General features: G+C 38.7%; 2 protein-coding genes across 7 annotated transcripts in view; both read left to right on the forward strand.

Annotated features, from left to right (window-relative positions):
• The window catches only part of LOC110453069 (uncharacterized protein C1orf43 homolog), a 10,133-nt gene extending 7,731 nt beyond the window's left edge, over nucleotides 1–2,402 (forward strand). For all 6 annotated transcript variants that reach the window (XM_021501894.1, XM_021501893.1, XM_021501892.1 and 3 more), the window contains 3 exons: nucleotides 643–806; nucleotides 1,167–1,225; nucleotides 1,816–2,402. In XM_021501894.1, coding sequence (XP_021357569.1) covers nucleotides 643–806; nucleotides 1,167–1,225; nucleotides 1,816–2,155 — 563 coding nt within the window. In that variant the 3' untranslated portion in view covers nucleotides 2,156–2,402. The remainder of the gene's footprint in view (nucleotides 1–642; nucleotides 807–1,166; nucleotides 1,226–1,815) is intronic.
• Nucleotides 2,403–10,030: 7,628 nt separating this feature from the next.
• LOC110453115 (ankyrin-2-like) lies at nucleotides 10,031–15,604 on the forward strand. The gene is made up of 2 exons (XM_021501953.1): nucleotides 10,031–10,210; nucleotides 12,077–15,604. The coding sequence occupies exon 2, from the start codon at nucleotides 12,090–12,092 to the stop codon at nucleotides 14,991–14,993; it is 2,904 nt and encodes a 967-aa protein (XP_021357628.1). The 5' UTR covers nucleotides 10,031–10,210; nucleotides 12,077–12,089; the 3' UTR covers nucleotides 14,994–15,604.
• The last annotated feature ends 846 nt before the right edge of the window (nucleotides 15,605–16,450 follow it).

The raw sequence follows: 16,450 nt of genomic DNA on the forward strand, positions 1-16,450 counted from the left end.
TTGAATATTACATGTTAATAACTTGATTGGAATTATAACCTTGAGTTGACAGTTTGATACTTTGAAAATTTTGAGCCAGCCCTACCCCCAAGGGCTGTAGGGTGGGGCTCAAGGGAGTCAGTGTGCTAAAATTTCTTCATTTTCCTTGTTTAGAATCAGAGGTGCTAGTTTCAAATCCTTTTTAGTCTGAAATCTGTATGCTTGATATTGAATAAGGTGGTTTTATTGTTTTTTGTCACTTTGAATAATATTTCTGTTCATGTTAAAAACGAAATCAACTCTCTGTATAAATATATCAGGTGACCGTTAAGGCCCATGGGCCTCTTGGTTTTTTTTACTTTAAAATTTCAGTAAATTAAAGACTTGTGAGCATCATTATAACTTCAATTTCAAGTCAAGTTTCTGTGATAAATAAGTGTCCTGATCAGACTAATTAAATGCTTCTTAATCTAAATTAGCCACTTTAGAGAGAAAAAATATTTTCCGAGTTGTTACAGATTTCCTAATATGTATGAAATCTTATTGTTATTATTAGGAATCTTATTTCTGTAATCAAATTGTCTACAATCAAGCCTCACCTCTAACTAACAACAACTGAAAAAATTGGATTTACATGAAAATTGTCATGCTTTTGTTAACAAGATGAGGTTTTGAAGTCTGAGGAGCCGGGGTCAGAGGGTCGACACCCCAATAAGACAGTGAGACATTACCTACTGGGTCTATATCCTGATTACCTGGGATCTTCATCCACCGACCTTATACACCAATTTGCTGATGCTTATGAACATGCACAGCATGATCCTACTGTAAGTTCTGTTAAATAGGTGTCATAGAAATTGTTATGTATGTATACCATATGTACTAAATCATAAAGGTATGTTGAAATATTTTCATGCAGAAAATGCTTGCTTCTAAGCGTTGAAAATTTATTCCCAAATTTAAACTAAATTTTACTTGAATTTGAAAAGTTTGAAAATTAGCAGATCCCTTTTAAAATGGAAATAAGGGTTAAAAATCCTTATGAAGGTGTCTAATGATGTTGAATTAATTAAGTCATTATTTTGTGTCTATTGCACTGTTAGTCACTTATCTGATTTTCCTAGGGAGCAGTTGTGTCCCCTGTTTAAGTATAACCAACATGTGAATGTTAAACTTGTCTATTTCAGGAGTTTGGAGAAGCACAGTATAAACATTACCAGGGGCTCCTAGACGAACTTATAACTTGGTTTGTAATATAAGTTCAATCAGGGAAATAATGAAAGCAAATAACATAAAATGTATCATCTCATTTTCATTTCTCATCTAAGATAAATCAAAGTAAGCAGGAGCTCGCATAGATTAACCCAACCTTTATTTGTTCCCAAACTAAATCAGGTTGTGCAAGTACATGTAAACAAAATCATAATGTCAATCTTTGAGCTTATGTGTACATTTATTCAACAAGACATATTTGAATAATAAATTAATATGGGCAGAATCCCATCAGAGATATTATTTGTTGATAAAGAAATATAAAACAAATCCCTACTGTAGCATCATGATTCAATAATAGTGAGTTAAAATCCATGGTCAAGATTTTTAGCCAATTTTGTTATCTGCTGTAGACTATACCTCATTTTCATATCATAGTGATACAAGAAATTTTAACAAACGTTTTAAATATGTGACGTTTAATAAAAAAAATCTTGTATCTTGTATAATGTGACACTGCAGTTCAATTGATTATAATCAGCATGATCAACTTTACTAAAAAGAATTACTTGTATTCTAAAACCTACGAAAAACTTACATATATGACACTGTGTTCTGTTACAGCCTGAGGAACGGTGTGGCGAAGCGACCTGGTGTGGTGTTTGGTAAGGTAATGGGGATAGATACACAGGTGATCTATAAACCTGATAAAGGTGATACACAAACCCAGACTATGCCACAGACTAGTCCAGGCACAAAGGACACAAGTCCAGACAAAGACATGAGTGGCAAACTTGATATGCGGCATCGAACACGGGCAGGAAGTAGCGCTCAGTCGAGCTTCATGGATAGTGGTCACTCAAGCCATCAGAGCACAGCTAGTGCAGAGAGCTTTATTCCTCATGCGGAGAGTCCAGAGCGCATCGTGTTGCTGGACTTCGATAAGAAGAGTCACTTTGTATGAAACATGATCATTTTATTATTGTACGGGCCTTGTGTAATGTTATCACTGATATTTTGTTGTGTAAGTGAGAGAGCTCTTGAATGTGAGTGTAATGGAGAATATAAAGACAACAGGAGTGGGATGATCTCATTAATAGTGACATTTTAGAAGTGTCAAAGAAATTAAGAAATACTATGTTGTATTGTTGATATTATGTAACTTTTAATGAGAATTATGATTTTATGAATGTGATGTATTATTGATATTTCTCCTGTTATTTTCATTTTGTTTTGATATAAAAAACAAAATGTCCAAAATATTATGTTTGCCTTTTTTTTTTTTTTTTCGTCTCAAAAAGTTAAAACTACCGCAATGTACATTGCCAAAACAAATAGAAAGATATCGGTGGACCACCATATACTTAATAGGGAAAAAACGAGTGTCTCCTGTTGGGTAAGCGTCTCCTGATAACATTGTTTATCTCTGGCGATGTCTACGCAAATACAGGGACATATGTTTACAGACGTCACAGACTGATGTGAAAACATGTATAGTGAACGGGTCTCCAATAATGGCAGGACTGTCACGTGTGGACTCTAGGAATTCTCTAAAGTCCAGGATGCAGTCATACTAATGTAATGTCTGTGTTTCTCCTAAAGTAAACGTACTCATGCACATAGACATTACAACAGTTCAACGAACACAATGTTGCGTTTGAAAACCTGATGGAAACAATAATTGAATTTATTTCCCTTTTTGTGTTCTAAACATCATAGTGGTTATCTTTCTTGGTGAAATTTCCCCCCAATGCGCATGCGTAGATGCCCTACCATAGCAACACAATTGAGTTGCTATGCAAAATTAGCCAAAATATGGTGTTTTTGGACAGTAACCATGCAGAAATGAAAGCCTCCACATGTGACAAACAACAAATCCATTTTACGTAAGAACACTGGTATGACATTAAATATTTATTTGCATGCGGTGGCTTTCAAAATTTAAAAGAGTGTTTAGTTAAATTCCTTCAAAAATGCGTGTTTTTGTTTCTCTTTGTAATGCCATATCTCCTAAACCAGTTGTCCAATGAATTTGAAATTAGGACCATCACAGTTACAGTGATAACATAGGTGTCAGATGTGCCTGTAATGTCTTATTTCTGTGTGTATCTACTGTTACTGCCCTTGGATTCTTATCTCTTTGTCTCACTGTTATACATGTACAAGGTCACTGTGTCCCTTCTGTGCCCATATCCTCCTGTTCCAATTCTCCTCTGTCCCCTGTCCCCATATCCTCCTGTTCCAATTCTCCTCTGTCCCCTGTCCCCATATCCTCCTGTACCAATTCTCCTCTGTCCCCTGTCCCCATATCCTCCTGTACCAATTCTCCTCTGTCCCCTGTCCCCATATCCTCCTGTACCAATTCTCCTCTGTCCCCTGTCCCCATATCCTCCTGTACCAATTCTCCTCTGTCCCCTGTCCCCATATCCTCCTGTACCAATTCTCCTCTGTCCCCTGTCCCCATATCCTCCTGTACCAATTCTCCTCTGTCCCCTGTCCCCATATCCTCCTGTACCAATTCTCCTCTGTCCCCTGTCCCCATATCCTCCTGTACCAATTCTCCTCTGTCCCCTGTCCCCATATCCTCCTGTACCAATTCTCCTCTGTCCCCTGTCCCCATATCCTCCTGTACCAATTCTCCTCTGTCCCCTGTCCCCATATCCTCCTGTACCAATTCTCCTCTGTCCCCTGTCCCCATATCCTCCTGTACCAATTCTCCTCTGTCCCCTGTCCCCATATCCTCCTGTACCAATTCTCCTCTGTCCCCTGTCCCCATATCCTCCTGTACCAATTCTCCTCTGTCCCCTGTCCCCATATCCTCCTGTACCAATTCTCCTCTGTCCCCTGTCCCCATATCCTCCTGTACCAATTCTCCTCTGTCCCCTGTCCCCATATCCTCCTGTACCAATTCTCCTCTGTCCCCTGTCCCCATATCCTCCTGTACCAATTCTCCTCTGTCCCCTGTCCCCATATCCTCCTGTACCAATTCTCCTCTGTCCCCTGTCCCCATATCCTCCTGTACCAATTCTCCTCTGTCCCCTGTCCCCATATCCTCCTGTACCAATTCTCCTCTGTCCCCTGTCCCCATATCCTCCTGTACCAATTCTCCTCTGTCCCCTGTCCCCATATCCTCCTGTACCAATTCTCCTCTGTCCCCTGTCCCCATATCCTCCTGTACCAATTCTCCTCTGTCCCCTGTCCCCATATCCTCCTGTACCAATTCTCCTCTGTCCCCTGTCCCCATATCCTCCTGTACCAATTCTCCTCTGTCCCCTGTCCCCATATCCTCCTGTACCAATTCTCCTCTGTCCCCTGTCCCCATATCCTCCTGTACCAATTCTCCTCTGTCCCCTGTCCCCATATCCTCCTGTACCAATTCTCCTCTGTCCCCTGTCCCCATATCCTCCTGTACCAATTCTCCTCTGTCCCCTGTCCCCATATCCTCCTGTACCAATTCTCCTCTGTCCCCTGTCCCCATATCCTCCTGTACCAATTCTCCTCTGTCCCCTGTCCCCATATCCTCCTGTACCAATTCTCCTCTGTCCCCTGTCCCCATATCCTCCTGTACCAATTCTCCTCTGTCCCCTGTCCCCATATCCTCCTGTACCAATTCTCCTCTGTCCCCTGTCCCCATATCCTCCTGTACCAATTCTCCTCTGTCCCCTGTCCCCATATCCTCCTGTACCAATTCTCCTCTGTCCCCTGTCCCCATATCCTCCTGTACCAATTCTCCTCTGTCCCCTGTCCCCATATCCTCCTGTACCAATTCTCCTCTGTCCCCTGTCCCCATATCCTCCTGTACCAATTCTCCTCTGTCCCCTGTCCCCATATCCTCCTGTACCAATTCTCCTCTGTCCCCTGTCCCCATATCCTCCTGTACCAATTCTCCTCTGTCCCCTGTCCCCATATCCTCCTGTACCAATTCTCCTCTGTCCCCTGTCCCCATATCCTCCTGTACCAATTCTCCTCTGTCCCCTGTCCCCATATCCTCCTGTACCAATTCTCCTCTGTCCCCTGTCCCCATATCCTCCTGTACCAATTCTCCTCTGTCCCCTGTGCCCATATCCTCCTGTACCAATTCTCCTCTGTCCCCTGTGCCCATATCCTCCTGTACCAATTCTCCTCTGTCCCCTGTTCCCATATCCTCCTGTACCAATTCTCCTCTATCCCCTGTGCCCATATCCTCCTGTACCAATTATCCTCTGACCCCTGTCCCCATATCCTCCTGCACCAATTCTCCTCTGTCCTCTGTCCCCATATCCTCCTGTACCAATGCCCTCTGTCCCCTGTGCCCATATCCTCCTGTACCAATTCTCCTCTGTCCCCTGTGCCCATATCCTCCTGTACCAATTCTCCTCTGACCCCTGACCCCTGCCCCCATATTATGTCCTAATGGTCCATAGTATGTGTCACAATCGCGACTCTTTACTGTCCCTACAGATGGATCTTGCGTATGCATCACTCCAGAAACGCGGTATTTCATGAAAGTCGAATTTTTGCCAACAAGGGTATAGATGTCATTTACATGAAATATACTGCTTCAAAAGTCTGTCAAGCTAACATGCTCGAACCATTTCCCGTAGTTAGTCAAAAGTCTGTCAAGCTAACATGCCCGAACCTTTTCCCGTAGTTAGTCAAAAGTCTGTCAAGCTGACATACCCGAACCATTTCCCGTAGTTAGTCAAAAGTCTGTCAAGCTAACATGCCCGAACCATTTCCCGTAGTTAGTCAAAGGCAATTGCCTATACGCTTTTGAACTACAATCGAAAGGCACATCAGTTGGATTAATATATATTAGAAAAAAACCTACTTCAGCATGTTCTTGATCCACACGACTATGGTCCATCTGTAGATGGAATAATGCAAAGTCATATATGAGACCTTTTCATGAAGGTTCCAAGGTATCAAGGGACTCCTACTATAAACTAGAATGTCCATTTAAAAAAGAACCTTTTGGATTCCGAAGAAAACTACGCCAGGCAATGGGGAAAACGAGAACATGCTGAATTGGATTCACTTTATAAGGTTCCTCATTTAAAAAAGGAACTAGCTGCTTAAAATCCAAAATGTTGGCATCGTAGGCAAAACCACATTCAACGATCTGCACGATAGGTATGTGGTTGTGTCCGCAGAGAAAAGTATCTAATACCCGAATCTTTGGCTGCAAACGCTATAACAATGTACATCGCATGCTTGCAAAACCGACTAACAACTCTACCTATGTACTTGTTTTAGAAAGACGAAATCTAATCACGCGCCTATAATACTATCTTTCCGAATACCCGTTAATGAGAAGGATAAGGACCTGCCTCGTTACATTGCCTCCATTTGGATGCCGGAAATTCACCAGAATCCTTAAAACAACTTGTATTGCTGACTTTTTCTATATACCTACACAAGCCAGGATCCAAATTTCCCCCTACCATATTTATTGCCATTCAATCAGGGTAACAAACGCATTGTTTAATACAAAGTACAGTTTGGAGAAAGAAATCAAAATATCTGTTGATCAGTCTTGAACAACCGCCGATAACAATGTTTTTCTATGAAAGCTTTTGAATTTTCGATTCTTTATGCTACCATACTTCATACCAAACTGAAGAACGCATTCGTTCTCTTATTATGAGAGATGTTTTCCCCAAGGAAAGCGAATTCAGAATATATTTCGTGGAAAGCTCAACAGAGGAAAAAATGAAATATAATGAGGATGGATTTGTGAGGATAACTGAGGTCTTGGTTGACAATATCTTTGTTCAGTTCGCTGGTAAAATTTCCCAGCAGACTAGGCATCAATTCTGATGGGAACGAACTGTGCCTTTTGGCAGTCTTGTTTTGTGTTCGTACAAGGCTCCTTCCTTTTGATGAGCCTTACTTCAACTATGTCTGATAACAAAATCCTAACCAAGTCTTTCAACTTCACAATTACAAAATCGGCGAAGTGCCCTTTTTAAATAACAAGAATTATATTGACCACATTGATCGCATATACCCTTTTCAGCTTGAAGTCAAATACACTACAAGTTCTGCTATTTCAGCCGCTTTCTTCGATCTTAACTTCAACATGACCAACAGGGACGGCCTAATACTAAGCTGCACGATAAGGGAACGACTTGAATTTTCCGATTGTGAAGTTGCTCTTTTTTTGAAAGTAGCATCCCTGCTCCGAATATCATGACTTCCGTGATAGATGTCGACTGCTGTCGAAAAAGATTTATCGTCGTCATCATTATCTCATTTGGGGATATGTAATTTCATTGTGTGAGATATATAATGTATTAAGGTCGACGTTAATGAATACTAGCTAATTAGTATGCCCTGTGGTTTTGTTGTCCCTACCCGAGTTATAGTTGTGAGAACATGGCTTTACTTCCTTGATTTACGTGGCGGCGGTGTCGTCGATGTAACGGAAGATGCTTAACCTTCCAGAAAACCTGGTCTTTTACTTGTGATTAAAAACGATCATTGTTTTATCGATTTTGAATCCGACGTATGGTTTTGTTGACGCTGCGGTGTTCTCTTGTTTTTGTTGTGTTTTGCCATTATCATTGATTACACACACGAACTATAACACTTACGATAAACTCACCATCATCAGCATGTCAGATTTTCCTCATTCATACATAAATATAATATTATACTATGCTGACAAAATTGCTTTGCAATAATTAAATTCATTACCAGAAATAAATGAACAGATTTACATGTTTTTTTGTAATAAATCTATCTTCAAAATTGATTTTAACGGCTTTCGAAATGTCAATTATTATTGAAAGCATTCTGGAGATTCTAAAGTATTCTATCGGCTAATTTGATATAAGTGTTTAATTAGTACATCTATTATCCTTCAGCTAGCGATGGCTTTCCCGTCATAGTTGTCATATATTTCTTCTTCTTCTTTTTATGAATTTACCCTGAATTCAATTGTATAATTTAAGAAAAAATATGCGTATTTGGTTAATGATTATTATTATTTACTATTACTCAATATAGAGGTACGTTGTTTACAGTAACATACACTTGTAGTGTCATGAGGATTCCGAAATTGAATTTTATTTTGGCAACAAAGTTTGAAATTACACTACTTAGGCTTGTGGACATCTTTTTAGTTGTTGCAGAATATTACAGAACAGTACACGGGCTCAGATTATTTTGTTGAACTTTATGGCACACTTATTACCCTGTGAAGTTTCCTATGGATGGAAATAAGACAAATTATTTACGATTAAAATCAATTCGTGTCAGTAACTTTATTGATGATGACAGTATATATATACCATACATCTATACGACGATAAACAACGTACATTACATCACCTGTAAGTATGCACCCGTTATGGTATAGTTGACTCTATTACTGACTGCAAGCCACCAGCATACATACAGATTAAATGACAGCAGGTTGCATTCAATAATTTGTATGTTCGGTGTTTAATTCTCCAAAAGAGTATGACTTTGTAAACTTGTGCGTACTTAGATTTATCAAGTTAATGAATAAGGTTCAACAAGCCCCCTAAAAGATGCTGTAGTCACCTTAAATGTCAACCCCCTGATAAACCATTTTCAAAGACCTCAATTAAAAATCGGAACTTGTATATGTTATTTGTATATATTGAACTTGTACATTGGCTATACAAAACAATACATAGCCAGGTTAAAGTAGTCAATAATAAGGCATTAAGGCTGATGTCTTTATAAAAATAGCTCACTGGGCTTATAACATGTCAATCTCTTTGGCGATCCAACCGAGTGCTGAGAAATAACCCATTATTTAAAGTTTATTTATATACCTAGGTCATGAGGAGCTTTATTTCTCTTCTACTAGATGTTGAGAGGAATTCCGACCTCAAATAAAGATAGAAGTTGCCATGCGAAACCACTAAAATCAATTACAAAAAAACTGGTAATACATTTTAGCAATTTATAAATTAGAAAACATAGGCTAAGTATCTTGATCGATAAATGAATTTTAGACGATTTGCCATTTGATAACATTCTGTGATTATATAAATGCACTATACATGTTATAAACATTGAAGCTGAAAAGTACAAAAATGTTTATAACAAGTCTAGCTCTTTTATAATAACATTGAATGTTAAGAAAGGACCTTTTATATGAAGTTTAAGTAGTGTTTATGGTCAAAGGTCTATTGTTTTATTTGTATATTTTTTTGGCCTCCAAGAAAGCTGGGTCCACGTCCCGAGGCTGGGTACGTTGGTGCTCAGTGCGTATGTGATCATTTCGGGNAGGCTGGTATACCTCGCCACACATAGTTTAAGAGAAATAAATCATCTTCAAATAACATGTCATATCGTAACATTCAGTTGGGTCGCTTAAGAAATTGACATGTTATAAATCTGGTGGGCAACATTTATCATAACATCAGCCTTAATGCCGTATTTTGACTTCGTTAACCTGGTTATGTACCTTTTTAATAGCTCATGTACAAGTTCAATATACTTGAATTACATATGTTTATTCCGATTTTTGATAAGGGATTTTGACTATGACTTTATAGGGGGTTAAACTTTAGGGTGACTATTACATCTTTTAGGGGGCTTGTTGAACATTAAACAGTATTATGTTATGTTATTTTTGAGGTTACTTTAATTATATAGTAATCTGTACTGACTGAACAATTCTTGTAATAGGTAAAATCAAAATAAAGACAATACCTGACGCTATGGTTGGATGCATGTTTAGGTAGAATATTTTGTGCATTTTACCTCTTTACAAACTGCTCAACCATTGAAAACAAATGCACGGACTGTTTCTTCGTTTAATATTCTGAAGTTCCACATGACTGACTGTCTATCACAGTATTCGATTCCACATTGCAGACGGAGTTATTGGCCTTAGAATATGGCCGAAGTTTAGTAACAACAATGTTAATATCAACCCAACACGTACCATGTTCAGTGGTTGTCATTCTTGATAATGAGGAGCGTTGAGAAATCTCTGACATACCTTCTGTCTTGACAATACCTGTACAGTCGGAAATGATGAGGTGACAGTGTACAGGTAAGGAAATTTATATATATTCATGATTTCCCATTACTTATGTTTATGAATCGAAATCCATCTATTATGACTTCAACATCAAGGAGCATTCTTTCGAGGATTTGGAAACTTTATGATGTTTAATTTGGTTCAGCACTTTAAATATGTAATACATGTCATATGTGGTGTATATTCGATCGTATAAATGTTAACAATTTGTGTATGTTCAATTCACTTCCTGGTATGTCTACTGAAGGTGTATTTATGATCGTTACTAGGTATACCCGTCCTTGTTGGGTAGCGTTGCAGGGTCCGTGGTTTTGGTTTAAGCTTTGCTCAAAGTAACAGCAAGCCCAACATACCGTAGTCTGTCAGACATATTTCTGTTACTACATTTGTGTGTATGGTGTCGAGCCTGTTCATTATTGTAATGAAAAGAGCACGGTTTCTTGTGCTAGTTTTTATAATTCAATCATTGTTGAAAACACGGGCACTGTGAGTCGAGTACAAACATGTATAGCTATTGCAGTGCCTTCTTAAAATCAGCAGTAGACAATGTTAAAAAATGTACTGAACTATTTTTACCTTTTGAACACTGCCAATAATAAACATATGGGTAGACATCGCTCTTTAAAGCGTAGGAATGAAGAACACTGTAATAAGAAGCTACATGAAAACGGACGATACAAATTAAAGAACTCTTTAGGGTCAGCCTTAAAATCCGTTATCTCTGAGATAAACAGAAGAGTAAAGAGAAATACTTTCTAATTCTGATAACCATAGAACAGTGTTATGTATGTACATACAGTACGGGAGATTTAAGGATCTGCTCCAATGTAAAGTCAAAAAAAATTGTAAGCCATACCATAGTTTTAAGAGGAGAATTCGAGAAAATAAAAAATACGAAGAAAATATATGTCCGTGTGTTCATTTTTTGTTAAGCTCGGTCAAACAAAAGAGTTTTACACATTATGTGACTTTTGGGAAAATTTGTTATTTTGATCGAAAGCAGAACAAATTCATACACAATTTTCCAAATGTGGTATTAGAAAAATATCGATGTTTGCACAATTGATAAAAATAGAATTTCTTTCTAAAATATGGAAGTTAAAATTCTTCATTAATATTAATGATATCAGAAAGCAGTTTAAGGCTACCTCTACCCAATATGTTTTGTTGATTTAACGATTCATATAAAAACGAATGACTGACTTTTCATAATATTCACTGGATTGAAAGAAAACTTGTTAGTCTTCTTAAAACAGTAAAAACCAATGGGGGTCACTTTGCTTTTGTGGGATCAAAAAACAAAAGGGTTTCAGCTGATGTAAATGAGTAATAAAATATCAATATTGTATAATTTACCACTTTGTTACATATTGTTTTCATAATATTGAGCATTATAAACTTGCCGGCAAAACATCTTTTTTGGTGATGTATCAAGCGTCCAAAAAGGTGAAAAGTTGCGTGGAGCGTAAAACATTTACATTTTCAACATGGCCGCCAAATGGGTCATTTAAAAAAAAGAGTGCAAATAAGAGGTATTAAGTTTTGACACATTTTTCAGATGCATGTTTGCTTTGAAAATTGATCATTTGTTATATATCATAAAATCCTATTACACTAGATCAAACCGAGATTTGAACGTGATTTGAACATCAGAAGAGCATATCCTTACTGAATAGGTCTCATGAGTTAATAATCCCTCTTCAGGAATAATCCCTGTGATAATATAATGTTTTGTGGTGGCCATATTTTATACGTCAGCAGATTAAAACAGATTTGTGTCTCTTTTCTCAAATATGATTTCATGAGTTATATACGTGTTCTTATATTAAAATGGTGCGCATTAAGTATATGATATATCAAATTTTCTTTCTATTATAGAGCAAAACGAAATATGGCGGACAACAATCCTTTTAAAGGCCTATTCAAACTCATAAAGGAGAGGACACCTGAAGCCGTAGCCTGTCGTACTAGTGATCTCCACAAAGCTGCCACCCTCGGTGATATCGGTCTGCTACAGAAGTGTCTAGAAGGGGTCGACGTGGACATTAACCTTCGAGATGAACTTGGGAACACTCCATTGTATATGGCAACTATGAAAAGTCACAGAGCAGCAGTGGACATACTGCTACAGAACGGTGCTGCCGTAAATGATACCTGTTGCAGTCCTATGCACAACGTGAGAGATGTCCACATTGCAAAGGCATTAGTTGAAGCAGGTGGTAGACTCGGAGACAGAGACGACTTTGGCAACACTCCCCTGCACAGAGCAGTAACCAGGGAGGACATCGGGCTTGTATTCTATCTTCTTCAGCTAGGGGCAGATACGAATGCACAAAATGCATTAGGAAATACTCCTCTCCACAGTGCATGTCGTTTCAGTAAAGACGGTCCTATTTGTGAGGTGATAACGAGGCTGATTTCGGCAGGAGCAACAGTAAATATGCGAGATAAAGTTGGTAAAACACCTCTTCATCATGCATGTGAAATACTTCCAATGTTTGATTCCATAGCTATCCTTATAAAGCATGGAGCTGCGTTGGATATACATGATAGGAAAGGATATTGCCCTATCCATTACTTGATTGATGGATATCTACCTACAAATACAGAAGAAGAAGCAGAGTTTGCTAGCAAACTTGATTTATTATTGACCAGCCCAGAAACTATTGATGTCGCAACTGTCACGGGACTATCTGCAATTCACATTGCAGCATCGCGTGGACTTTGTATTATTATCAAACATTTGGTACAGAAGGGATGTGATGTTCGATGCCAAGATGGTCGAGGGAAAGGTCTACTCCACACTGTCGCTTCAGCCAAAGAAGCAAAAAACAGTGTTGACACGACACAGACGCTGATATCATGTGGCTGTGATGTCGACTGCAGTGATTTCTGGGGCTCCACTCCACTCCACGAAGCAGTCGCAAATGATAAGTTTGATGTTGCAGAGGTTCTAGTTAATAATAAAGCTGACATAGAAATCCGAGATAACAATGGAACATCCGCCCTACATCTAGCTGCAGCTAACTGTTCCGATGCGGTTACTCTTCTTCTCGACAAAGGCGCAACCGTAAATGCTACAGACAAATACTTGTCAACGCCACTGCACTTTGCAGCATGGGCGAATTCATGGCTTGCCACAGAAACCCTGGTTAGTCACGGTGCCGATCGGGAAATGAAGGATTTGTCAGGATCTGTTCCCCGAGACACAGCAATCTTCAAATATTCAGATGTGGTCGAGATCCTTGGAAGTGAAGAAAGCTCACATTCAATAAAGACATTTTCAGATGTTGCAAATAAATTGATGAGTAAGAACGATTTTGATGATCTGCTTGGGAAAGATGGCAAGCTCACAAGATCTGACCGGGATATCACTCAGTTCTGTGATAGCGCTTTTAATACATCTGGTGTAGGACTTGTTTTGTTTGAAGATGAAGCTCGAGATATACATACTGCTGTAGAAGGTGTTGCAGAGACAATTGTACAGCACCTAGGTAAGCTCGATTCAAACTTCAAAGCAACATTGTTACGTGCAGGAAGCTCCTCAGAGGGTACAAAAACAAGATACCCTGACGAATTCGATTTCATGTTTTGTCTAGAGGAATTCAGCGAAAACACGTATCCAGAATTTCAGGAAGAGGATGAATATAGAACGTTAGGAGCTGGATTCTGTCCGAACAAGGTGCGTAAAGGTGGTATTTTAGGGGACTTAATTGGAGATACTGAGCCATCGGAAGAACTTGTTACAATTTCGGATTACACCAGGATTTACGTGAAAGATACGATCGACGCAGAACCCTTATTGGACCTCAGTGAACGCGATTCGAGAGTGATTCCATGCTACATGATGTATCATCAATTTAGCCATTTACTGACAAAGGTTCTTCTAAGCGAAAGTTTCCCCAAAAACCCAAATCTTCTTATCCAAGAGGTGACTATTGAACCTGCGTTATCTCTGCAGTGGAGGGGTAGCCGTTATAAGATGATGGACATAAACGTTGATCTTGTTCCCGCTATCCGACTTCCTTGTTGGCCAGAGAAAATAAGACGGGATTGTAAACTCTTTACCCCGGATATTCTTAGTATCCCTGGCATGGCTGTGCCCAAGATGGCAGGTGGGGAGTGTGAAGATCTCTGGCGCTACTCCATGTCATTACATGAAACAGCAATATTCCGAAAATTAAAACCGCGCATCAGAAACAGCTACACGACCGCAAAGGCATTGCTCAATTCCACTCTGGTTTGTCCCTTAGCGCGCGAAGAAGAAACGGAAGAAAGTGCGTTCTATAGACAATCCTCAAGCATGGCATCAATGTGTGGATCTGAGGAGTTTGTGTTTATTACTACCGCAGGCGAAGCAATTCCATCCTACTTTCTGAAAATGATGTTCTTGTTTTCTCTAGAATACAAGGTAGGAAGGGAAGGACTAGGGAGTGTTTATGATGTTGATTCGCAAAACAGAAAGTCGGAATATTCTCAATCAGAAGTCAGTGGTACCATAACAAATACAGAACATGATATCGATCCTGATTCATCCAGCCCGCCTTCCAAACGCAAGAGACTGGCATGTTCATATGGACCAGCCGAGGTGCGAAATGTACAGTCAACGGAAAGAGATATTGATATTGCCCTGGTCCGAGACATTTATCGTAGGTGTGAGGCATGTCTCTCAGAAGGAAAAGTCCCATCGTTCTTTAATCCGAGACAAGATGTTCTTGGGTCGAGAGGAGAAGAACAGAGCCTTGAAATGGCTTTGAACTATACCAGGTTCATCAATAAACTGTTGGAGGATTAAGGACTGCAACGGTAATTCTAACAAGCTCTGCCATGTCAGTTGTTTATTCCTATTGTCTATATAATGTATGAGGGAGTGCATGAACCTTCAATAATCTAGGATTTCGAACAACGGAAAGCCAAAGATATTGCGTAAAATGGAACAGGCAATGTAGTATCCGAAGTGTTGCATTAGTCTTGTCCTCATAAACAATGCAAAAGGAATAGTAAGGATGATTCGTTTCCAATATTATAAAACATAGAATGGCTTTTAATTTTTTTGTTAGATATCTTTGTACAACAGTTGATGCACAACTGTGCGTGTTAGTTTTTATTTCATTTTTGAAAGAAGCTTGTTATTTTATTGGGCTTATTTCCGCGTCAAGGGAAACGAATTTCACATGCAGATGTATTTCATTCGCGATATCATGACAACTATGACTAGTATTTGAAACTGCCGATGTTGTTCGTACATTTTTTTCTCATTATCCTACTGTTCCTTCGCTTATCTGTTATTGATATTAAATAAGTAAGAATGGTAACTGCGTGACACTCTGTATTATTTCTGTCTGAGAATACTATCCCAAATAAACTTCATGTAAAGATGTTAACATTAAATAACGTCCGTGAATATAGTGATTGTTTTGAATTTATTAATATAAGCAAATATCTAACAGCAAAAAATCCATGGTTGAGAAGTTTTGGTTTATTCCATTTTCATCAATGAAATATTGGGAATTATGCATTGAATTATAGTAATATTTGAATCAACTTCAATATGTAAACTGCTGACACTTAAAACAGGCTCTGGGGTCGTGAATAAATTTCAAAATATGAGGAGAGAAATCGAATTTTGGTATGTTGCTATTGAGGAAAGGAAAGTTAACAATAGTGATATAATGGAGTTCGGTAATCGGATGCCCAAAAAATAAATTGTAAGGGCCAGGCTTGTGTAATGTCAGCTTAGTCATGAACATACAGAAATCGATCGAATAGCATTTGTACCCATTATTATACTACTGGTTAACTGTTAGAATAATCTCACTAACTTAACAAAAAGCTTGCCTCTGAAAGCATTTCATTATATACACGATATCATCCTAAGTACCAAAAAAGGTCTCGTTTCTAGTAAATGCATTTGTTCATTTTAGACAGAATTTGTCTTGAGAACTTCTGCATTTAGCAAAAGTTATATACGATGCGAAGAATTCAAAAATTTTGACATACGTTTAAAAGTTAACTTCAGAGTAATTGTGAAGATTCAAGGTTCTTCAGATTGAATAAGCAGTAGCAGCTGTATCACTACCAACCTTGAATATTTCAATAAGCAGTAGCAGCTGTATCACTACCAACCTTGAATATTTCAATAAGCAGTAGCAGCTGTATCACTACCGACCTTGAATATTTCAATAAGCAGTAGCAGCTGTATCACTACCGACCTTGAATATTTCAATAAGCAGTAGCAGCTGTATCACTACC

Source organism: Mizuhopecten yessoensis, unplaced genomic scaffold (assembly GCF_002113885.1).
Source record: "Mizuhopecten yessoensis strain PY_sf001 unplaced genomic scaffold, ASM211388v2 scaffold7087, whole genome shotgun sequence".
Classification (NCBI taxonomy): domain Eukaryota; kingdom Metazoa; phylum Mollusca; class Bivalvia; order Pectinida; family Pectinidae; genus Mizuhopecten; species Mizuhopecten yessoensis.

Coding starts and splice junctions, on each gene's coding strand:
- LOC110453115 (XM_021501953.1), top strand. CDS start 12,090: ATGGCGGACAACAATCCTTTTAAAGGCCTATTCAAACTCATAAAGGAG.